The sequence below is a fragment of the Anolis sagrei genome, chromosome Y, assembly GCF_037176765.1.
Source record: "Anolis sagrei isolate rAnoSag1 chromosome Y, rAnoSag1.mat, whole genome shotgun sequence".
Taxonomy (NCBI): domain Eukaryota; kingdom Metazoa; phylum Chordata; class Lepidosauria; order Squamata; family Dactyloidae; genus Anolis; species Anolis sagrei.
In genome coordinates, this window is record NC_090035.1 from 8273598 (window position 1) to 8298008 (window position 24411).

General features: G+C 42.6%; 1 protein-coding gene across 2 annotated transcripts in view; it reads left to right on the forward strand.

Annotated features, from left to right (window-relative positions):
• The window catches only part of LOC137095321 (protein tweety homolog 3-like), a 178693-nt gene that overhangs the window by 130134 nt on the left and 24148 nt on the right, over positions 1-24411 (forward strand). For both annotated transcript variants that reach the window (XM_067461817.1, XM_067461818.1), the window contains exons 8-13: positions 2226-2281; positions 6923-7015; positions 7151-7243; positions 9701-9837; positions 12145-12321; positions 19127-19202. In XM_067461817.1, coding sequence (XP_067317918.1) covers positions 2226-2281; positions 6923-7015; positions 7151-7243; positions 9701-9837; positions 12145-12321; positions 19127-19202 — 632 coding nt within the window. The remainder of the gene's footprint in view (positions 1-2225; positions 2282-6922; positions 7016-7150; positions 7244-9700; positions 9838-12144; positions 12322-19126; positions 19203-24411) is intronic.

Genomic DNA, 24411 nt, shown 5'->3' on the forward strand with positions numbered 1-24411 from the left:
TAAGGCATTGGCATGCTCGCTGATATCTGAAGAGAGGCTGGGTCGGAGATGGCAATGCCTTGGTCCTTTCATTATTGGCTGCTACTTCTCAACGGATGTAAGGTGGTGCAATACCAATTAAACAGAATAATTTCTTTAGCAGTGTAGGGCATAGACATCCTGTGATATATCTCATTAAGAGCCACATCCACTGCTTTAATGTGGAGAGATGTCTTCCACACAGGGCATGCGTATTCAGCAGCAGAGTAGCAAAGCGCAAGGGCAGATGTCTTCGCTGTGTCTGGTTGTGATCCTCAGGTTGTGCCAGTCTGCTTTTGCATGATATTATTTCTCGCACCCACATTTTGCTTGATATTCAAGCAGTGCTTTTTGTAAGTCGGGTCACGGTCAAGAGTGACTCCCAGATATTTGAGTATGCTGCAATTCTCCAGTGGGATTCCTTCCTTTGCAGTCTGCTACAAAACAGGACCTTTTTTGTTGAGTTCCAGGGTCAGAGAAACAGATGGTGAAAACAGAAGAACAGCCTGCCTCGGGGAACATGCCTGCTCCATCAATGTTTAACATTTACACTGCCAGAACGAATAGAGAGTTTCATCTATGCTGACCATCGTACCATCGCCATTCAAGCAAGGAGCTTTGAAATGGTTGAACAGAAGCTCTCCGAAGCATTAGGCACTCTTACTGCCTATTACAGGGAAAACCAGCTGATCCCTAATCCATCACATTTACACAAAAGACCAGCCACTGCCAGAAGGTAGAGTTTTATCTATGCTGACGATCGTGCCATCACCGCTCAAGCAAGTAGCTTTGAAATGGTTGAACAGAAGCTCTCCGAAGCATTAGGCACTCTTACTGCCTATTACAGGGAAAACCAGCTGATCCCTAATCCATCACATTTACACGAATGACCAGCCACTGCCAGAAGGTAGAGAGAGTTTTATCTATGCTGATGATTGTGCCATAACCGCTCAAGCAAGGAGCTTTGAAATGGTTGAACAGAAGCTCTCCGAAGCATTAGGCGCTCTTACTGCGTATTACAGGGAAAACCAGCTGATCCCTAATCCATCTAAAATGCAGATGTGTGCTTTTCTTGTGCGTGTGAAGTTAAATGAGCGCCATTTTCAAAATAATAGGCCTGAATTAGGTACCTGAACACAAACATACATGACTTGGAAATCATAGAATCATAGAATCAAAGAGTTGGAAGAGACCTCATGGGCCATCCAGTCCAACCCCATTCTGCCAAGAAGCAGGAATATTGCATTCAAATCACCCCTGACAGATGGCCATCCAGCCTCTGTTTAAAAGCTTCCAAAGAAGGAGCCTCCACCACATTCTGGGGCAGAGAGTTCCACTGCTGAACAGCTCTCACAGTCTCCTCACTTGTAGTTTGAAGCCATTGTTCTGCGTCCTAGTCTCCAGGGAAGCAGAAAACAAGCTTGCTCCCTCCTCCCTGTGACTTCCTCTCACATATTTATACATGGCTATCATGTCTCCTCTCAGCCTTCTTTTCTTCAGGCTAAACATGCCCAGCTCCTTAAGCCGCTCCTCATAGGTCTTGCTCTCCAGACCCTTGATCATTTGAGTCGCCCTCCTCTGGACACATTCCAGCTTGTCAATATCTCTCTTCAATTGTGGTGCCCAGAATTGGACACAATATTCCAGGTGTGGTCTAACCAAAGCAGAATAGAGCATGGGGAGCATGACTTCCCTAGATCTAGACACTAGGCTCCTATTGATGCAGGCCAAAATCCCACTGGCCTTTTTTGCCGCCACATCACATTGTTGGCTCATGTTTAACTTGTTGTCCATGAGGACTCCCGAGATCTTTTTCACACACAAATCTACCCCCAATATATTGTCATCAGAGCTTCATGAGTGTCAAAAGGTGGCCAAGGGATGGGTGTCACCTTTTACATGTGATAATTTAGACGGACTCCTCCAAAATAGTTGCAAGATAAATAAGTTACAGGTGGTTCGTTTTGAAAGGTATTTTTAATCTGATGCATTTCATGACTTTTGTAAGGGCGACGTTGTGTGTGAAGGCAACCTTGACAACTCATTTTATGTTGGGAAGTTTTTCTTGGTTGACTGCTCTAGGCCAATCCTGTTTTGCAGATTTGTCAGAACAATATTTTTGGACATTAGAGGAATAACGAGGTGTATCCAGAGGCAGACGTGGATCCTTGATTGTCTTCCTTTCCTTTTTGTCTTCTTTTTGACAGATACCCTGAACTATTACCTTGCGTGCAGTACTGGCTACCCAAATCCCTTTCAGCAGGTGAGTTCTTTCAACCCACACAGTTCTTTCTCTAAGCTGTGCTTTGACATGCCTGGCGGCCGTAACAGTAAGTCAGAAGGTTCGTCTCTCCTAGCGTTGGAGGACTGATTTCAAAAAGAGTCCAGAGAGATGCGAGATAATGAACAAGATAGAACAGGAATTGCTGTTCCACTGCACTGTGTCTGACTCACTATGTAACAACATTTGGAAAAAAAATCTTGTTTTGAAAGTGTTATTTCCTGTTTATTTGTGCAGTACTTACTTTGCAAGGTTGTTGCTCTACTCCAGAAACTTTGTTTTTGTGGCTGCCACAAGCATGTGGACAATTTCAACAGAAAGGAGGAAACCATGAAAATGAACAAAATCTGGCTACCAGTATTAAAAAAAAAACCCCCCAAAATCACAACAGCAAAACAACAGAGAGGAAACAATCTGGGACATCTAATCACCTCTCAACAAAAGATTGCCCCAGGCACTGTCAGGCCATCAATTTATTTATTTATTTAGCAGTTTTGTATACTGGTCTTCTCACCACTATCGAGGGACTCAGGCCGGTTTCCAACATCAATATTACAGACAGTTATTAAAAACATCAAATTCTAAATCACACTAAAACATTAAAACATTAATATACAGTCATATAAATCAAGGTGGTCAGTTGGAACATTCACACCTAGTTCCAGCAGACAAGAGTCCTTTGTCTCACCCTGGTCATTCCACATATATATAAACCCTTTTCCCCAGTTCCAACAGACCTCACTACCTCTGAGGATGCTTGCCATAGATGCAGGCGAAACGTCAGGAGAGAATGCCTCTAGAACATGGCCATATAGCCCGAAAAAACCTACAACAACCCAAGAAGAAAAGGCATTGCTGTTTGCAAAGGGAGAAGACAACAATACACAAGTCTGAGGACAAACCCTTGAATGTCCATTCACATGCTTTGGCATGAAATCGGAACCAATCCCCTATGAGAACAATCAGGGACATCCAATCACCTCTCAACAAAAGATTGCTCCAGGCACTGCCAGGCTATCAAATGCTGATGAAGGTGGTCAGTTGAAACATTCACACCTAGCTCCAGCAGACAAGAGTCCTTTGTCCCACCCTGGTCATTCCACAGATGTATAAACTCTTTTTCCTAGTTCCAACAGCCCTCACTACCTCTCAGGATGCTTGCCATAGATGCAGGCGAAACGTCAGGAGAGAATGCCTCTAGAATATAGCCATATAGCCCGAAAAAACCTACAACAACCCTATGTTGAATTGATTTGAGAGATATTGATTGAAAAACTAACTACAGCAAACTGATGTCCCTCCCGCAGAAACAACATTTTTGTAGTTTAATAACGTTTTCCCATTTTTTAAATGATCGAACCAACGAGGAAATGACATTTAGGATCCAAGAACAAGAATCTTGTAACGTAGTGTTATGATTTGTCAAGATGTTATGATTTGGCAAGATGGATGGATGGCATCCTTGAAGTGACTGGACTGACCTTGAAGGAGCTGGGGGTGGTGACGGCCGACAGGGAGCTCTGGCGTGGGCTGGTCCATGAGGTCACGAAGAGTCGGAGACGACTGAACGAATGAACAAGTGTTATGATTTAGTGTTCTCTGGAAGAGAAGGCTCTCCACAAAGGTAGATAGGTACTTTTGGTGAAGGCAAAAATGAATGCACAGCTGAGTAGCGTCCTCAAACACAAGTCACTGTCAACACTGTAGATCCCTATACAGTCTTCTCCTTCAAGTGCCTTTTCATTCAGCTAAGCAGAAAAGCCAAAAACACTCCAAGCTAGCAATCATAGTGTGGCCTTCGGATCACATAACATTTGTTTAAACGTTTTGCTATCTTTATGGTTTGCTACCAGTCCTTGTTTTGTTTGCAAGCACACGGAGCACCGAGAAACTAATTCTGCTGTTCCTTTCCAGTGTTTGTAATGAGTATGTGCATTAGAGTTGTGTGCGGATCTGCTTTCCTTTGTTACATACTGTTGCACTCCAGGACAGGAAAAGCCCTCTGACTTTAAACACCACACCGTTGGATAGGAAAAGCAATCCTTTTATAAATCTGGCTACCAGTATTAAAAAACTCTAAAATTACAACAGCAGAACAGCAGAGAGGAAACAACCAGACACATCTTAACACCTCTCAACAAAAGATTTTCCCAGGCTCAGCCAGGACTTCAAATGCTAATGAAGGTGGTCAGTTGAAACATTCACACCTAGCTCCAGCAGAGAAAAGCTCTTTGCCCCCACTCCAGCCATTCCACAGATATATAAACCTATTGTCCTAATTCCAACAGACCTCACTACCTCTGAGGATGCTTGCCATAGATGCAGGCGAAACGTCAGGAGAAATGCCTCTAGAACATGGCCCGATAGCCCGAAAAAACCCACAAGAACCTAGTGATTCCAGCCATGAAAGCCTTCGACAATAAATCCTTTTATTGAAGATAATTAAAAAGTAGTAAAGTAAAAAGCACTTTAAAGCAATAGGTAAATCCAATTAGGTAAGAAGATAAGCAGGAACAAAGTAGTCCAGGGTAATAGTTTAGCAAAGTCCATGAAACAAAGGCAAAACTTCTCTAATAAAATCCAAAAAAACAGGAAACAGGAACCCAAGGCATGAATATAAAACGAAGGGCACTTAAACATGAATTTTCCAAGCAAGGCTTCCATGAAACAAGGACGAGATCTCGACTTGATTCCAAACGATGCTTCATCTGACTACATTTCCTGTACTTGGAACTTTTATCCCCTTGTTAAGCTATCCCAAGCACTTGGAAATTGGTTTCGCTTTAGCTGAGATTTTATTTATTTATTTATTTAGCAATTTTGTATACCGGTCTTCTCCCCTCTATCGGGGGACTCGGGCCGGTTTCCAACAATAAAATCACAAAACAATAATTAAAAACATCATATAACATCTTCAATTTAAAACGTTATAACAGCAAAATGCAATCACATAATAACAATGGTCAGTCGTCATAGTGAATTCGTTGTCCATCATTCATCGTCATCTATCCGATCACAGAAATATTGATTCACTCGTCGAAAGCCAAACCCCATAGCCAGGTTTTCACCCGTTTTCTGAACGACAGAATGGAGGGGGCAGTTCTGATCTCCAGTGGGAGAGAGTTCCAGAGTCGAGGGGCCACCACCGAGAAGGCCCTGTCCTCATCCCCACCAGACGCGCCTGAGAGGCCGGTGGGACCGATAGCAGGGCCCCTCCAGACGATTTTAACAACCTAGATGGTTCATAGGGGAGAATACGTTCGGACAGGTAAACTGGGCCAGAGTCGTTTAGGGCTTTATAGGTTAACACAAGGTCATTCCCTTGTCTTTTTCTCTCTGAGCCTGGCAGAACGCCGAATACACTGTTCGGCTTTTCTGTTTTAACTAATCTCCTCCCGTCTATCTATTTGCTCATTAATTTCTGCAGCTGGGTCAGGTGCCGAGCTGTTTTCAAACCCCAAATCATGGGAACTCTCTGGTAGCCCTTCAGGGACATTCTCATGGGAAACTACACTTTGAACAGAAATCTCCTGGTCATTCTCTGCATCAGTATCATTGACCCAACCATTGCCATCTTGAAACTCATTGACATCCCCACATCCAAAGCACCCTGATCCTGAAACACAATCACAGGCTGAGCTCCAACATATCCACTCTTTCATTACTTTCGTTACCTTTGGGAGCACATAACAGGAAGCCTTCTCCCAGTACGAAAATCATCTCGTCACAAAAGCAAGCAGGTGCTTGTTTATTGATGAAAAATTGGTTACAAAAGAAAGGTAAATGCAAAGTCAAAAAGCCACAGAAAAACACAGCAGTCAGTAGAATCTCTGAACTTGAGCAAAATTTTAAAAGCCACAATACAAGAACCAGGAACCTGTTAGCCTTTTACTAACCATGAACTTGATAACTACAAGCCTCTGGGATTACCGGCCATGAAACACAGGAATTCTGCCAAGGCACAGCCACAGTCCCAAATGTTGCTTGATCTAAAGAGGCACCCGGCAGGAGGCCTCTTAAACCAAAGAAGCTATTCTTTGAAACGCCCCTTGACTTTGAAGCCTGGGCCTGTCTCTCCTGTAAACGATGTGACATTCGTAGAAACTGGGAAACATTTCTGTCTCTAACTATCTGTTCTCTTCGGTCCTCATTAAAAACCCCAGGTGGAGATATATCACGGCTAGTGATATCACGGCTAGCTTCCAAAACATTTTCCTCCAGCTGTTGAGTTTCATTTTCATCGCCGCTGACCTCTGCATCAACAACAGATTCCACACTGTCAGGGTCAGGGAGAGCTTGCTCAGTTGGAAAAACTATCAGAGAATCCGGTTCACACAGATCAGGATCAGGCTGAACCCCAACAATGCCGTTTAGACTAACTTCCCTATAGTCATCCAGGGAAATTCATGGCCAAGAGGGAATTTGAATTTGGGGTTCTCCTCTTAAGTCTGAGACATGATGCTCTTAACTCTTACATCACTCTCTTTTGTGCTGGTTTGTGATAATAATTAGTATAGCTGCTGTTTCAAGGATTCACGCTAATGGCTAACAAAAGTCAGTGACTGCTCGCAAGGCTGCTTTCCTTCACCATAAAGATTGTGATTTGATCTTTGTGTTGAGCAGAAACTATCAGGAAGCCACAAAGCCCTGGTTGAAATGCAGGATGACGTGCTGGATCTCATGAAGTCTGCAGTGAAGGAATACCCCACTTCTAAGGTAAAACATGATGGAGTTCTTGAAGTTCTTCCCTCCTTTCTCCTTTGATGATCCCGCTTGCTTTTATTTTCCACAATTCTCAGAAAGTAAAGCCATTGTTTACATCCAGCTTCTGCTTAATGCCTTTCCTTTCAGGAGTACCTTAATCGAGTCCAGGAAGTCCTGAACTCCACGGAAATCAACCTGCAGCACCTGACTGCCTTGGTGGACTGTCGGAGTCTCCATTTGGTGAGTACCAAAGGATCGCAATTGGATACGTTAGAGATGAAATGTAGAGTAGGTTCTTGTGGGTTTTTACGGGCTATAGGGCCATGTTCTAGAGGCATTTTCTCCTGACGTTTTGCCTGCATCTAGCTAGGCAAGTATCCTCAGAGGTAGTGAGGTCTGTTGGAATTAGGACAATGGGTTTATATATCTGTGGAATGGCTGGGGTGGGGCACAGAGCTCTTCTCTGCTGGAGCTAGGTGTGAATGTTTCAACTGACCACCTTCATTAGCATTTGAAGGCCTGGTTGAGCCTGGGAAAATCTTTTGTTGAGAGGTTTTGTTCATGGTGGTTGTTGGTGTGGTCCAGCATTTCTGTGTGCTGGACCACACCAACAACCACACCAACAACCACCATGTCAGACTACACAGAGAAGCCATTGAAATCCACAAGCATGTGGACAATTTCAACAGAAAGGAGGAAACCATGAAAATGAACAAAATCTGGCTACCAGTATTAAAAAACTCTAAAATTACAACAACAAAACAGCAGAGAGGAAACAACCAGGCACATCTTAACACCTCTCGACAAAAGATTTTACCAGGCTCAGCCAGGCCTTCAAATGCTAATGAAGGTGCTTGCCATAGATGCAGGCAAAACGTCAGGAGAAAATGCTTCTAGAACATGCCCCTATAGCCCGAAAAAACCCACAAGAATCTAGTGATTCCAGCCATGAAAGCCTTCGACAATACATTGAAATGTAGAGTGTTTACTACTTTATGGGGAAGAAAGGTGAGATCCTGATTGGCTTGAGTCTTCCTTACGCAAGTAAACAAGATAGTTCGTGCAATTTTGCGTTTCACGATATAGCATGAATGCCTCCACTGAACCACATCAGCCTTTGTATCAAAATAAAAGGCTGTGTTTTTTGGGAAATGAAAATCTCCATAATCTTTTTGAAAATGGCATTCATGATCATTTGGGAAAACCAGGAATCTTTTGGAAAGGCAAGACCTCGTTAGAAATCATAATGTGCTGTCGCGTGCTGGGCCTATGACAATGTCTGTTTATAGGACGTGCTTTCTGTATGCCCAATGGGACGCCGGGGTGCCTCAGCTAAAGGGCCCCACAGGTTTCCCAAAACAAAGTTCTGTAGAGGCTTAAAATAAGTCCAACAAAGTTCTTGATTAAGGCTTAAATCTTCAAACAAATGAATAAAATTTATTTATTTATATCTCATTTGGTATCAGCCATTGGTTGAGGTTCTGGGTTTGAGCCTGCCACTTTTGGACTCTCGCTTGCTGGGGTGTTCCAGCGAGTGTCTCTGTAGATCTTAGAAAACTATTTCTTGATTTAAGTCGTTGACGTGCTAGCTGATACCCAAACAAGGGATGGGCTGGAGATGTCACTGCCTTGGTCCTTTCACTATTGGTTGCTACTTCCCAGCGGATATCAGGTGGTGCAATACCGGCTAGACAGTGTAATTTCTCCAGTGGTGTAGGGCGCAGACACCCGTGATAATGCAACATGTCTCATTAAGAACCACATCCACTGTTTTAGTGTGGTGAGATGTGTTCCACACTGGGCATGCGTACTCAGCAGCAGAGTAGCATAGTGAAAGGGCAGATGTCTTCACTGTGTCTGGTTGTGATCCCCAGCTTGATAGATACAGGTGAAATGTCAGGAGATAATGCTTCTGGAACATGATCATATACACAACAACCCAATACACACATATACAATACACAAAGCAATCTCAGTTATATACATAACAAATAAGTAGTGTAGGAGGCTTGTGGAAGGTTGTTATTTCCAACAGTATTGGCATACTGCTTAAACAACAGCATAAAACAAAATAAAAAACAACATTGTAACAACTATAAAAGCAGCCATCAAACCAACAACCAATGAATCTGCAATAATGATCAGTTTCTGGGCATGGGTGGGCAGATTGGTGCAAATCTATTGTGAGGGTAGGGCTGATGAATAAAGTGCATAAGTCAATATATGATATCCAGGAAGTCAAGAACATAGGTATAAATCCATCAGCATGAAAACAGGAATCTTTCCAAGGAAAACTCTTTCAGGAACAAAGGCAAACACAGAAGACAAGATACATGAACATGAGAGCTGATCAAGGAACTTGATTCCGTGACAATGTTGTCTGCTCTGAAGAGGCCAGGAAAACATCACTTAATTTAATTTCAAACCTGACCAAGAAGCCAGGTAGCCTCTTGGTCACTCTATAGCAGTAGGTCTTTCTTTATATAGATTTGCCTTTGTATTAAAATTAGAATGGGAAACGAACACTTCAGTCAATCAATCAATCAATCAATCAATCATGAAGTGTCTTCAATGTTCCGTCAAACCAATAGTAAGCTTACTTTTAAAAAATCAATATTGTTTAGATTTAGAAGCCTGATTATATTTACAGCTCTCCAAATTGAGCTTGGAACAATTCAGTGTATTTCTGCTCTCCAGGATTACATCCAGGCTCTGACGGGCTTCTGCTACGACGGCGTGGAAGGGCTCATCTACTTGGTTCTCTTCTCCTTTGTCACAGCCCTCATGTTCAGTTCCATTGTGTGCAGTGTCCCACATACCTGGCAGCAGAAAAGGTAAGTGCGACAAGAAAGGGAAGATTGGCTTTATTCGTTTGGACATCAGGCTGCCAAAGCCTGGGGGAAAAGGTTCGGTTGGGGATCTGGATCCTGGTCTTCTCATCCAGTACTAAGACTATTATATATATTATACCACACTTGGCTCAGACAGGAAGGAAATGGGAAAGCATATACAGACAGACAAGAATGTGTTCTCCTATCTGTTCCCCCTTCAATCTATATTGATGGAATGGTTGACCCCCTTTCTGTCCTCTATGTTGGTGACCCTTTTTGGGTCTTGGTGATGAAGAAGTTTGGGATGTCACACTACAAGAGTCATAGAATAGCATCCAAAGGGGTCATATGCTTGTGCATGTCATTAGCATAATTCCAGACAACATCATGTGGATTGTATATAGAGCAGTGGTTCTCAACCTGTAGGTCCCCAGGTGTTTTGGCCTACAACTCCCACAAATCCTGGCCAGTTTACCAGCTGTAAGGATTTCTGGGAGTTGACGGCCAACACATCTGGAGACCTACAGGTTGAGAACCACTGATGTAGAGCAATCATCGTAGATTATTGTCATAAGTAGCCTGTCTGTCTCACCGTCTTGTCCACTGGGTAGTACTGAAAGTCAGAGATCAGTGGTTCTCAACCTTCCTAATGCTGCCACCCCTTAATACAGTTCCTCATGTTGTGGTGACCCCCAACCATAACATTATTTTTGTTGTTACTTCATAACTGTAATTTTGCTACTGTTATGAATTGGAATGTAAATATCTGATATGCAGGATGTATTTTCATTCACTGGACCAAATTTGGCACAAATACCCAATATGCCCAAATCTGAATACTGGTGGGGTTGAGGGGGATTGATTTTGTCATTTGGGAGTTGTAGTTGCTGGGATTTATAGTTCATCTACAATCATAGAATCATAGAATCAAAGAGTTGGAAGAGACCTCATGGGCCATCCGGTCGAACCCCCTGCCAAGAAGAAGGAATATTGCATCCTTTTTTCCCTTCTTGAAGATTGGGACCACATTGGCCCTCTTCCAGTCTGCTGGAACTTCTCCCATTCTCCAAGAATTCTCAAAGATGATTTCCAATGGTTCCGAAATGACTTCCGCTAGTTCCTTCAGTACTCTTGGGTGTAGTTGATCTGGCCCTGGAGACTTGAACTCATTTAGAGCGGCCAGGTATTCCTGGACGACTTGTTTCCCAATCTGGGGTTGGATGTCCTCTAATCCCTCATCCACTCCATCTTGCTGAGGTTGAAGATGACTTTCTTTTTGTGAGAAGACCGAGGAAAAGAAGGTATTCTTTGCTTCATTCTGAACTCCACCAGGGATGGAATTGAAACAATGATGGATCTGGACCAAACTTGGCATGAATACTCAATCTGCCCAATTGTGAACACTGGTGGAGTTTGGGGATATTTGGGTGTCGTAGTTGCTGGGATTTATAGTTCACCTACAAATCTGACCCCTCCAATGATAGAACTGGGCCAAGCTTCCCACACAGAACCTCCATGACCAACAGAAAATACTGTGTTTTCCGATGGTCTTTGGCGACCCCTCTTACAATCCTTGCGACCCCCCCAGGGGTCCCGACCCCCAGGTTGAGAACCACTGACAGGTGGAGAGTGAGCTTGGCTAATTGTTGAGGACTCAATCCGACTCGGAGTTCAATTGTGCCACCCTCCAGTCAACAGTAATCTGTTGCTGCTGGCAGTTAACCAGCTGTGCTACAGCCCGGCCTAGCTGTGCTAGTGTTAGGTTCCTATAGCCTGGCAGAACAATGCCAGATAGAGTGTACCCTTCAAACATGAAGCCTATCTCTTCCACAGTAAAATAGCTATATTTGTTGTATTTATGTGCACACAGGACACACAGTGAGTTCAGTGGTCTTCTGGCAACTTCTGGATTTGTTTTGAGGGATCTGATCCACCTTGTGGCCCAGGAACTGAAAATTGGTTCCATAAATTTGTTGTTGTTGTTGTTGTTGTTATCCAACCCAGGGATTAGCCAGTCCCTGTATGAAACATGTTGTGTATTTATGTACATCTCTTGCTTTATTTTGATCTTTGAGATTGATTTTATAGTCATCAATTTCAGTTGTCTCCACTGTGTAGTATGTTTGCTGGCAGACTCCACGGGAAGACTCACAGCAGGCTTAGAAAGCCCAGATGGGAGTTGTGGGAGGTCTGAGTCAGGAAGGAGCTGGTTGCTGTGGGATGTTACGGCATGTGGGAAGAGGAGAGTTTTGGAGATATTGCATGGATATTGCATTGCCAAAGAGTCTGATTCCTCCCCCTCTTTGGCAGGAGCTCAGACGAAGATGCAGAGGACGAGTCTACGGCTCAAGGGAACCGGCAAACACACGACAACTTGTACAGGGTCCACATGCCCAGCCTCTACAGCTGTGGGAGCAGCTATGGCAGCGAGACCAGCATCCCAGCAGCAGCGCACACCGTCAGCAATGCTCCTGTTACAGAGTACATGTGAGTAGTTGCTGTATTGGCACCCCCAGATCCACAGCTTCACTTGATCCCTGGCATTTCCGCTTTGAAAGATCTTGAGTGGGTAAGATGTCTCTGAGCTCAGGGAGACTCTTTTAACTAGAATAGAGATAGAAAGACCAGTGGCTTCGAATAATAGAATCATAGAATCATAGAGTTGGAAGAGACCTCATGGACTATCTAGTCCAACCCCATTCAGCCAAGAAGCAGGAAAATCATATTCAAAGCACCCCCAACAGATAGAATAATAGAATCCTAGAGTTGGAAGAGACCTCATGGGCCATCCAGTCCAACCCCCTGCCGAGAAGCAGGAATATTGCATTTAAATCACCCCTGACAGATGGCCATCCAGCCTCTGTTTAAAAGCTTCCAAAGAAGGAGTCTCCACCACACTCCGGGGCGGAGAGTTCCACTGTTGAACGGCTCTCACAGGAAGTTCTTCCTCGTGTTCAGATGGAATCTCCTTTCTTGTAGTTTGAAGCCATTGCTCCATTGCGTCCCAGTCTCCAGGACAGCAGAAAACAAGTTCGCTTCCTCTCACATATTTATACATGGCTATATGTCTCCTCTCAGCCTTCTCTTCTTCAGGCTAATCATGCCCAACTCTTTAAGCCACTCCTCATAGGACTTGAACAAAACTATGATTACAAGGCATGGATACGAAAGAAGCTATGGGTCTATGGCTTGCTGTACCTGAGTGGATTCAGGGAATTAGTTGCAAATGGAGACCATAATTATTAGAGGTGTGCAAAGCCTCAGACCCCTGTTTTCTAATTCAGAGATTCATATGATTTATTAATCCAAATCTCCAAAATACTAATCAGAAAGGGACAGATCAGGCATGGGCAAACTTCGGTCCACCAGTCCATGAAAACAAAGTCCATCCTTCTCTAATATAACCCAGAAAACCAGGAAATAGTAATCCAAGGCATGAGTACACAATCATAAAATCCAAGATTTAAAACCATGAAACAAGAAATGTTTAAGCATGCATCTTCCAAGCAAGGCTTCCATGAAACAAGGATGAGAACTTAACTTGATCCCAAATGATGCTTCATCTGGCTACAGTTCCCGTACTTGGGACCTTTATCCCCTTGTTAAGCTATCCCAAGCACTCAGAAATTGGTTTCTCTTTAATTGAGATTCCCTTATCTTTTTTTCTGGCAGAGCCTGGCAGAACGCCGAAGGCACAGTTTGGCTTGCCTGTTTTGGCTAATCTCCTGCCATCTATCTATTTCAGTGGTTCTCAACCTGGGGTCCCCAGATGTTTTTGGCCTTCAACTCCCAGAAATCCTAACAGCTGGTAAACTGGCTGGGATTTCTGGGAGTTGTAGGCCAAAAACATCTGGGGACCCCAGGTTGAGAACCACTGATCTATTTGCTCATTAACTTCAGCGGGTGCCGAGTTGTTTTGCAAGCGCCAAATCATGGGAACTCTCTGGTAGTGATTCAGGGAGTACACCATCATCCCCACACCCTTCAGGGACATTTTCATGGGAAACTACTCTTTGAACAGGGATCTCCTGGTTATTCTCGACATCAATATTATTGACCAGGCCATTGCCATCTTGAAACTCATTGACATCACTCCCCACATCCAAAGCACCCTGATCCTGAAACACAATCACAGGCTGAGCTCCAACAAGAATCTCTGTCTAGTCTGAAAGTCTAATGGAGTCTGAACTGCACTGTTTTTATTGGCATCTGAAAGCATACTGTTTCTACTGTGCTGGTATGGATGTACCAGGAGCTCCAACTTCTTTTCCTTTCTATTGAGTGTTTGCATGTCATAGAGTCATAGAATCATAGAATCAAAGAGTTGGAAGAGACCTCATGGGCCATCCAGTCCAACCCCCTGCCAAGAAACAGGAATATTGCATTCAAATCACCCCTGATAGATGGCCATCCAGCCTCTGTTTAAAAGCTTCCAAAGAAGGAGCCTCCACCACACTCCAGGGCAGAGAGTTCCACTGCTGAACGGCTCTCACAGTCAGGAAGTTCTTCCTCGTGTTCAGATGGAATCTCCTTTCTTGTAGTTTGAAGCCATTGTTCCGCGTCCTAGTCTCCAAGGAAGCAGAAAACAAGCTTGCTCCCTCCTCCCTGTGGCTTCCTCTCACATATTTATACATGGCTATCATATCTCCTCTCAGCCTTCTCTTCTTCAGGCTAAACATGCCCAGCTCCTTAAGCCGCTCCTCATAGGGCTTGTTCTCCAGACCCTTGATCATTTTGGTCGCCCTCCTCTGGGCACATTCCAGCTTGTCAATATCTCTCTTGAATTGTGGTGCCCAGAATTGGACACAATATTCCAGGTGTGGTCTAACCAAAGCGGAATAGAGAGGTAGCATGACTTCCCTAGATCTAGACACTAGGCTCCTATTGATGCAGGCCAAACATGTATTCCAAAGCTCCATGCATTTTGCAATCATAGGGCCAATGATCCATCAATTATCATTATGTTCTTTAGTTCTGTCCCTTTTTCTTGGTTAAGGAGAGAAAAAGGAGGCATCTAGTTCAGTTCACACAGAGAAGCCTTTCGTACAGGACGTGAATCAGTTCCACCTGAAGAAAGCTTCGTCTTTTACAGCTTTGCTGGGCCAGTCCCACAGCTCTACAGAGAACTGTGCATAGCCTTTGTTGGGGAATTTAGTTCCACAACTCTACAGCCAGCCTTCGCTGGGAATGGAAAGCCTTCTTTCTCTTGGAAATCTACTAAAGGACTCTGTTTGGTAAGGACCACTCGCGGCAGCCATAAAGCATTTTGGACCAGGTGTAGGTGCCCACGCCAGCAGAGCTTAAGTCAGATTGCCCAGGGAGGGGTCAAGGATTTCCCTTATAGAAGGAAGAAACAGTTTATGAAGAAAGTTGCCTGTCCCTTGTGGACAAGATTTAAGCAAGCCACCAGTTGATTCAAAGCCTTGAAGTATTTGTTTGATTTATTGAAGATTTAAGCAACAATAAAAACTTCGTTGAACTTTCTAAGTCTTTAAAAGAACTTTGTGTGGGGAAATCCGAAAAGCCTCTCAGCCGAGGCACCCCCGGCGTCCCGTTGGGCATTCAGAAAACACGTCCTGTCTACAGACTCATTTACAGGCCCAGCGCGTGACAGCACATCTACATTGAAAGTCTAATGGCTTCTGCCTTTCTAAAAATGGAATTTGAGTTCTCTATAGTCCCAGATCTGATCACATGCAGCCCTTCCGAAAACATAGAGTTAAGGAAAACTGCATTCCAATACACACATATACAATACAGGAAGCAATCTGAATTATATACATAACAAATAAGTTGTGGAAGCTTGAAGAAGATTGCTATTTCCAACAGCAGAGGCCATCCAAATCTCTAAAACAGATTACTAATTGGATTCCAGCCATTTCTCACACCTCTAATAGTTATGACAGGAAAACCCAAAAGAATCTGTTGGCAACTGCCACAGCTGTCCGGTTTGTTTGATTCACTCTGAAAGAAGAGAGAGTATAAATGGATAGTTGTAGAGTTTAATGGGGAAAGGCTTCTCGGTATTGAAGAGACTGGAAACACTTGCCAGCAGCAAATAAACTGCACAAAGTGGATGCCTAGGAGAGACTTAACTTTTGTGTGTTTAAAGGATTTCCATCTCAGACAGGCAAGGAATGAAGCAGCCCAAGCTGTAAGCCTATAATGTATGAGATGGATCCCTGCTGAGAGTCAATAGGATGATCTATTAGGGCAGGGGTTTTTGACTTGGTTTGGCTTTTTTTCCTCCAGTGGCTGATGTGACTCCTATAACTGAGAGAGGCAATAGATTTATCCTTCCACCATTGAATGCCATTAATCTTGTGTTGTTGAAGGCTTTCATGGCTGGAATCACTGGGTTGCTGTAAGTTTCCTGGACTGTCTGGCCATGTTTCAGAAGCATTCTCTCCTGATGTTTTGCCCACATCTTTGGCAGGCATCCTCAGAGGTTGTGAGGTCTGTTGGAAACTAGGAAAGTGGGGTTTATATATCTGTGGAATGTCCAGGGTGGGAGAAAGAACTCTTGTCTGTTGGAGTTAGGTGTGAATGTTGAAATTGACCACCTTGATTAGCACGAATGGCGGAGCCCCCGGTGGCACAGTGTGTTAAAGCCCCGTGCCCACAGAACTGAAGACCGACAGGTCGCAGGTTCGAATCCGGGGAGAGGCGGATGAGCTCCCTCTATCAGCTCCAGCTCCTCATGCGGGGACATGAGAGAAGCCTCCCACAAGGATGATAAAACATCAAATCATCTGGGTGTCCCCTGGGCAATGTCCTTGCAGACAGCCAATTCTCTCACAACAGGAGCAGTCGCTCCTTACACGACCAAAAAAAAAAAGCACAAATGGCCATGCAGCTTCAAAGACTGGCTGCTTCCTGCCTGCGGGAATCTTCTGGTAGGGGGTGTTAACTGGCCCTGATTGTTTCCTGTCTGGTATTCCCCTGTCCTCTTCCAGAAGCTTCTCTCCTGATGTTTTGCCCACATATATGGCAGGCATCTTCAGAGTTTGTGAGGTCTGTTTGAAACTAGGAAAATTGGATTTATTTATCTGTGGAATAATGTCCAGGGTGGGAGAAAGAACACTTGTCTGTTTGAGGCAAGTGTGATTGTTGCAATTGGCCATCTTGATTAGCATGAATGGCAATGCAGCTTCAAAGACTAGCTGCTTCCTGCCTGGGGGAATCTTCTGGTAGGGGTGTTAACTGGCCCTGATTGTTTCCTGTCTGTTCTCTGAGAGTTGTTCTTTATTTTCTGTCCTGATTTTAGAGTTTTTAAAATAATAGTAGTAATAATGTAATAATTATTACATAAGAGTAATAATATAATAATAGTAGTAATAATAATAATAGTAGTAGTAGTAGTAGTAATAATAGTAGAGGCCAAGATGAAGTACTTTGGCCACATCATGAGAAGAAAGGAAAGCTTAAAGAGTAGGATGCTGGGGAAAATGGAAGGAAAAAGGAAGAGGGGCCGACCAAGGGCAAGATGGATGGATGGTATCCTGAAGTGACTGGATTGCCCTTGAAGGAGCTGGGGGTGGTGACGGCCGACAGGGAGCTCTGGCGTGGGCTGGTCCATAAAGTCATGAAGAGTTGGAAACGACTGAACGAATGAACAACAACAAGTAGTAATAATAACACTTTATTTATATCCCGCCCAATCTCCCCAAGGGGATTCAGGGCTGGTCACAGTACACATACACGGCAAACCTTCAGTGCCATTTTGGATAGACAATACAGAGACAGACAGAACAGCTTACAGAGGTATGTTGTGTTGACGTCCAGCTTTTTTTGGCCCCTTGGAAGGTTGTACTCGAATCCAACCACAAGGTGGTGCTGTTGCTGTATGACAAAGAGCCATTACAACTTCCTCCTTCCTTATGGTCGCCAGGTATTTATTAATACTGGTAGCCAGATATTGTTTATTTTCATGTTTTCCTCCGTTGAAATTGTCCACCTGCTTGTGGATTTCAGTGGCTTCTCTGTGTAGCCTGACATGGTGGTTGTGAGAGTGGTCCTGCATTTCTGTGTTCTCAGATAATATGCTGTGTCCAGGTTGGTTCATCAGGTGCTCTGCTTTGGCTGACTTCTCTGGCTGAATTAGTTTGCAGTGCCTTTCATGTTCCTTGATTCGTGTTTGTGCAATGCTGCATTTGGTGGACCCTATGTACACTTGACATCTACATGGTATTTGGTAGACTTCTGCAGACATCAGAGCAGTGGTTTTCAACCTGTGGGTCCCCAGATGTTTTGGCCTTCAACTGGTAAACTGGCTGGGATTTCTGGGAGTTTAGGCCAAAACATCTGGGGACCCACAGGTTGAGAACCACTGTGTTAGCGGATCCCTCTTGTCCTTTGCTGAACGTAGCTTTTGTAGCACTTGCCTCAAGCAGACAAGAGTTCTTTCTCCCATGCTGGACATCATTCCACAGATATTTAAACCCCTCTTGCCTAGTTTCCTACAGACCTCACAACCTCTGAGGATTTTTTTGTTGTGTCAGGAGCTACTTGAGAAACTGCAAGTTGCTTCTGGTGTAAGAGAATTGGCCGTCTGCAAGGGCGTTGCCCAGGGGATGCCCGGATGTGATTCCGGCCACAAAAGCCTTTGACAGTATCTTGAGAGACCGTTTGCGACAATATCTTTGTGGCATTTTTTTAGAGAAATTATTAAAATCCCCGCCTACAATATGGTTCTTGCAGCACAACAAACCTGTAGAACTGACTTCAATCTATCCAATTTGAGCAGACAGGGGAAAGAGCCAGAAGCAACTTGAGAAACTGCAAGTCGCTTCTGCTGTGAGATAATTGGCCGTCTGCGAGTACATTGCCCAGGGGGTGCCTGGATGTTTTGATGTTTTTACCATCTATGTGGGAGGCTTCTCTCATGTCCCTGCATGAGAAGCTGGAGCTGACAGAGGGAGCTCATCCGCACTCTCCCCGGATTCGAACCTGCAACCTATTGGTCTTCAGTCCTGCCAGCACAAAGTTTTACCTACTGCGCCACCGGGGGCTCCATCTCTGAGGATGCCTGCCATAGATGTGGGTGAAATGTCAGGAGAGAATGCTTCTGGAACATGGCCATACAGCCCGAAACACTCACAACAACCCAGGCATTGATCTTATTCCGCTGCAGAGCCAAGGATAACTTCGATGCATGGTCTACTCTTGATCCAAAGTTGTAGTTTAAGAGATCCCAAATACTATGGATGTGCAACTGGCCGTATTAACCATCCAACATTATTGTGAACCAAACAACAACTAACAAATCTTTCCCATTTTGCTTTCCCTCCAGGACCCAGAATGCAAACTTCCAGAATCCTCGCTGTGAGAACACTCCTTTGATTGGCCGGGAATCTCCTCCCCCTTCTGTAAGTCTTCATAGATTGCTTCTAATGGCTAATAATAATAATAATCTGTGCTGAAGATTTGTGCAACCATTTCCTGTGCGCTACTTCATTAATAAACATCTTATTTAAGCACGAAAGATAAGTCGTCCTGCAGCCAAAGGGAGGTTCTCTCACTCTACCCATCTCCTGGTGTAATGTCTGGGTACCTTTTTGGAAAGGAAAGTATTTTAAATAGGAGGACTGTACCCAGAAGGGAGACATTAGGAGACTTCGCCTAACGTTATTCTGCCAGGACATTTGCAGGTCATGTCTTGTCAGAGGGATTTCTGAGACTATGTTTGCATCAACACATGACTCTTCTCCAAAATGCACAACCAACAGGGTCCAGCCAAGAAAACAGTCTTGTGTTTCGTTTTCTGCTTTGATATTTGCAGTTTTCACCCAGTTTTGTATTTAATGGTCTGACAAGGAAAATAAGAAAACCTTTAATGGAAGTTTGGGTTGGTTTGGGAGTTGTTTCAGGCTTCTACTCTGTTTTACTTATTGTGTAATCTCTTTGGTTGCAATTGCATACTAACCTGCAATCAGCCTTCACACAAGTGAGTTAATAGGCAGCTTCCGCACTGAGTAAGAACGTAGAGTAAAATCAATAGAGCCTCTCTTCGTTTCCCCTCATTTAAAAGCAAAGGTGTGGAAGTGCTTTTAGCCTTCCTTGAGAGCGAACACGTGCAAGAAAAGCAACAAAACTACCGCACATACTCAAGTATAAGCCGACCCGAATGTAAGCGGAGACACCCAATTATACCACCAAAAAAACACCTGGAAATACGTATTGACTCGAGTATAAGCTGAGGGTGGGAAATGCAGCAGCGAATGGTAAATTTCAAAATTAAAATAGATACCAATAAAATTAGCAGGTTAAATGTTTTTGAATATTTACATAAAAGTGTTATTTCAGATAAGACTGTCCAACTCTGATTAATCCATTATTCTTCAAGGTCAATTATTCTTCAAGGTCAATGTGCTTACGTGGCCTTCCAATAGTAATAGAGTAAAATAATAGAAATGTAATAATAACAATAATAAGAGTAAAAGAATAAATGTAATAATAATAATAGAGTAAAAGAATAGAAATGTAATAATAACAATAAGAGAGTAAAAGAATAAATATAATAATAATAATAATAATAATAAATGGAGTAAAATATGAAATGTAATAATAATAAATAAATAAATAAAGTAAAAGAATAAAAGTAATAATAATAGAGTAAAATAATAAACATAATAATTGTTGCAACCCAGATCAGGAAACAAGACCATAAGATATTAATCCACCACACTTGACTGTAGGAAAAAACAATCCCTTTTTATTGATAAAAAAATGGCTACAAAATAGAGGAAAATACAAAGTCCAAAAAGCCACAGTAAAATTCAGCAGTCAAGAATATCTATGAACTAGATCAAAATTCCAAAAGCAACACTAGAAAAACCTGGAACCTGTTAGCATCTCACTAACCGTACTTGGAAACTAGAAGCCTCTGGGAATGCAGGCCATGGAAACCGGGAAATCTGCCAAGGTAATGCCTCAGTCTAAACGATGCTTGATCTAACGAGAGAGCCCGGGGAGAGACACTTAAAGCTAAAGAAACTGTTTCGGGACACGCCTCCAGACTTTGAAGCCTGTGCCTCCCTTTCCTTTAATCTGCTTGGCCTTCGCAGACTCTGTGATTCACTCCTGTTTTTCCAAATCTGTCCTTTTCTATCCTCATTAAAAAAGGCAGGTGGTAGCTCTTCTGGAGAGCTATCACCGCTTGATTCAGAAACATTCCCATCAGGATGCGTAGTTTCACTTTCCAAGCCACTGACCTCAGAATCAACGGTTTCAACAGTTTCCAAACCATCAGGGACAAATTCATGTTCAGTAGCCTGTTCAGTTGCATCAGGAAATACAATCAGAGAATCAGGTTCAGGTTCACACGCAGGCTGAACCCCAACAATAATAAAAAATAAATAGAGTAAAAGAATAAATGTAATAATAACAATAACCTTCTTCAATATAAATGAGCTTGTGTAGCCTTCCAGTAGTAATAAAGTAAAATAATAGAAATGTAATAATAACAATAATAGAGTAAAAGAATAAATGTAATAATAATAAATAGAGTAAAAGAAAAAATGCAGAAATAACAATAATAAATAGAGTAAAAGAATAAATACAATAATAATAAATGGAGTAAAATATGAAATGTAATAATAATAATAATAAATAAAATAAAATAATAAATGTAATAATAAAAGAATAAATGTAATAGTAACAATAATAACAATAAAAGAGTAAAAGAATAAATGTAATGATAATAATTAGAGTAAAAGAATAATATAATAACAAAAATAAATAGAGTAAAAGAATAAATGTAATAATAACAATAACCTTCTTCAATATAAATGTGCTTACGTAGCCTTCCAATAGTAATAAAGTAAAATAATAGAAATGTAATAATAACAATAATAGAGTAAAATAATAAATGTAACAAAGATAGAGTAAAATGATAAATATAATAATAATAAATAGAGTAAAATAATGTAAATGTAATAATAACAGAGTAAAAGAATAAATGTAATAATAATAATAAATAGAGTAAAATAATAATAATAATAATAAATAGAGTAAAAAGTGCCAAAAAAGCTGGACATTGACATTGACACAACATACCTCCTTTCTGTTCGGTCAGTCTCTGTATTACCTATCAAAAACGGCATTGATTGTTTGCCATGTATTTGTACTATGATCCGCCCTGGGTCCCCTTGGGGAGATAGGGCGGAATATAAATAAAGTGTTGTTATTATTATTATATCATAGTATTTCCTCCTTGCCCTTTGATCTCCGGCATTTTTTGGTGTCATAAATTAACCTCCCTTCTTTAAGTGGTCTCTAATTTATCTACTCACAGCTCAGTTGTTTTTGAACTGTTTAGATGAACAGTAAGCTGGGAACACAAATGGGACTTGGGCTTCGAACTTGCCACCTTCTGGATGGCAGTGTTTTATTGCTGCTAGTGTTTAACCAGTTGTGCTACAGCCCGGTCCTAGCATGGGTTCTTTCTATTGCAATTTTCCAGTAAGAGAAAGAGTATCGGATTGCAGAACAACATTTAGCCCAAGAACTATATTGGATTCACAAACCTACAGTTACATTGGCTAACAAACAAACAAAGTGAGGGTTACATTTTTACTCAGCATTCACATTCACATATACATTTATCCATCACCATACATACATCACCATTTCACCTTCCGTCATCTCCTGGAGAAGAATGTCTCTTAGGCCAGACCCTGTTTCCTTGCAGCCTGCCAACACACAGTCCAAAAACTTCCATAACACCAAAATGTCAAAACGTATCCTTTCTCTAAGCACAATACCAAGGATTAAGATCCCTCTTTCCCATACAGTAGAACCTGACTCCCTGCACAAAATCCACAACTCCAAAATCGCACACATTCCTCTTCCCTTGAGAAAAGGAGGCAAGTGACCAGACTACGTTCCATTGCAGATCTGCCATTCCCAAGATACACTATCTCTCTCCTTCCCAATGGATCAGAGCATAGCCGGCGAACAGCGTCACTGTCTGTCACACTTGAGAATTATGAGACTGAATCTTTTATAGGAATATTCTACTGTGTCGGGTTGTTGTAGGTTTTTCAGGCTATATGGCCATGTTCTAGATGCTTCTAGAACATTAAAAAAAAACAACAACAACCCAGTGATTCCAGCCATGAAAGCCTTTGACAACATTCTACTGTGTTGTTCCAAAAAGTTGTAAATAATTGATAGATGTTTTTCCAACCTCAAACATCCTGGCTTCCCAGTTTCCCGACAGATGTTGACTCTTCTTAATTGGTGTTGATAAACACAAGCAACTTTGTGTTGACTTCCTTCTTAACGTAAGGAATCTTGTAAACATTGCCTTAACTCAGTGGTTCTCAACCTGTGGGCCTACAACTCCCAGAAATCCCAGCCAGTTTACCAGCTGTTAGGGTTTCTGGGAGTTGAAGGCCAAAACATCTGGGGATCCACAGGTTGAGAACTACTGCCTTAAAGGAGTTATTGTGTCCAATTATTGTAAACAAGTTCTTTTTCCCCAAAAAGTTCAACAGAAGAAGAAGAAATTTATTTTTATACCCCGCCTCCATCTCCCCAAAGGGACTCAGGGCAGCTTACATGGGGCCAAGCCCAGGCAACATACAATGAAAAGCAGAGCAATAACAAATTACAAAATTAAAATAGCATAAAGCAACATAACAATAATAAACCTGCATCAAGCAACAACAGACTAATTTTGGAGGGGGAAAGGAGGCCAATAGGCAAACTGATTAAAGGGTAAGTGGTTCAATAAGGTGGATAGAAACGTATAATAGCATAGGAAATATCATAGAAACAGAGCAATTAAACAGGATCAGGATCAATTCAGTTTAACTTACAAAATATGAATAGTAATGTAATATAGGAATTCAAATTAAACGATGATTCAGGTCATGATACAGATCATTTGTCATAGGAGTTGTCGGTTGAAACATCTACACCTTTAATTCCTTGCGGAATTAGGCTGGGAGGGTGCCAGCCTAATCTCCCTAGAGAGGGAGTCCCAGAGACAGGGGGCCACCACCGAAAATGCCCTTTCTCTCATCCCCACCAGCCACGCCTGAGATGGGGGCGGGAGCGAGAGAAGAGCATCCCCGGAAGATTTTAAGGATCGTGTGGACTCGTAGGGGAGGAGGCGGTAACGCAGATAGGCAGGTCCTGACAAATGATTACCTGTGACAACAGTTAATCAATTGTCACAGTTCTTGTATCAGCAGTTCAGCAACTTTTAATAGCAGTTCCTGGGTGTAGTTGTGTCTTCAGCCCATTTAGACCCCATGCATACACCTTTCATGCAGCTCATTCATACCCACACATATCAAATCTGCACATCATATTTTTGTGACTAGTGTATCCCAAGGCCACTGCAGTTTGGAGAAGCAGTGTCCGTGGAGGCATTTCTGCTTTGGGGTGAAAGGGCAAAAGAGAGAGCCAACTCCCTTGCTTGTGGGAAAGCAACACTGAGGGATTACCATCATGTCTATGTGCAAGCAGTTCTGTGCTATGGAACGAAACCCAATTTAGATGTGAGAGAAGAGGGGAGATTTCACATGCATGTAATTGCAGTCCTCGTTCTGACGATGCAACCCATTT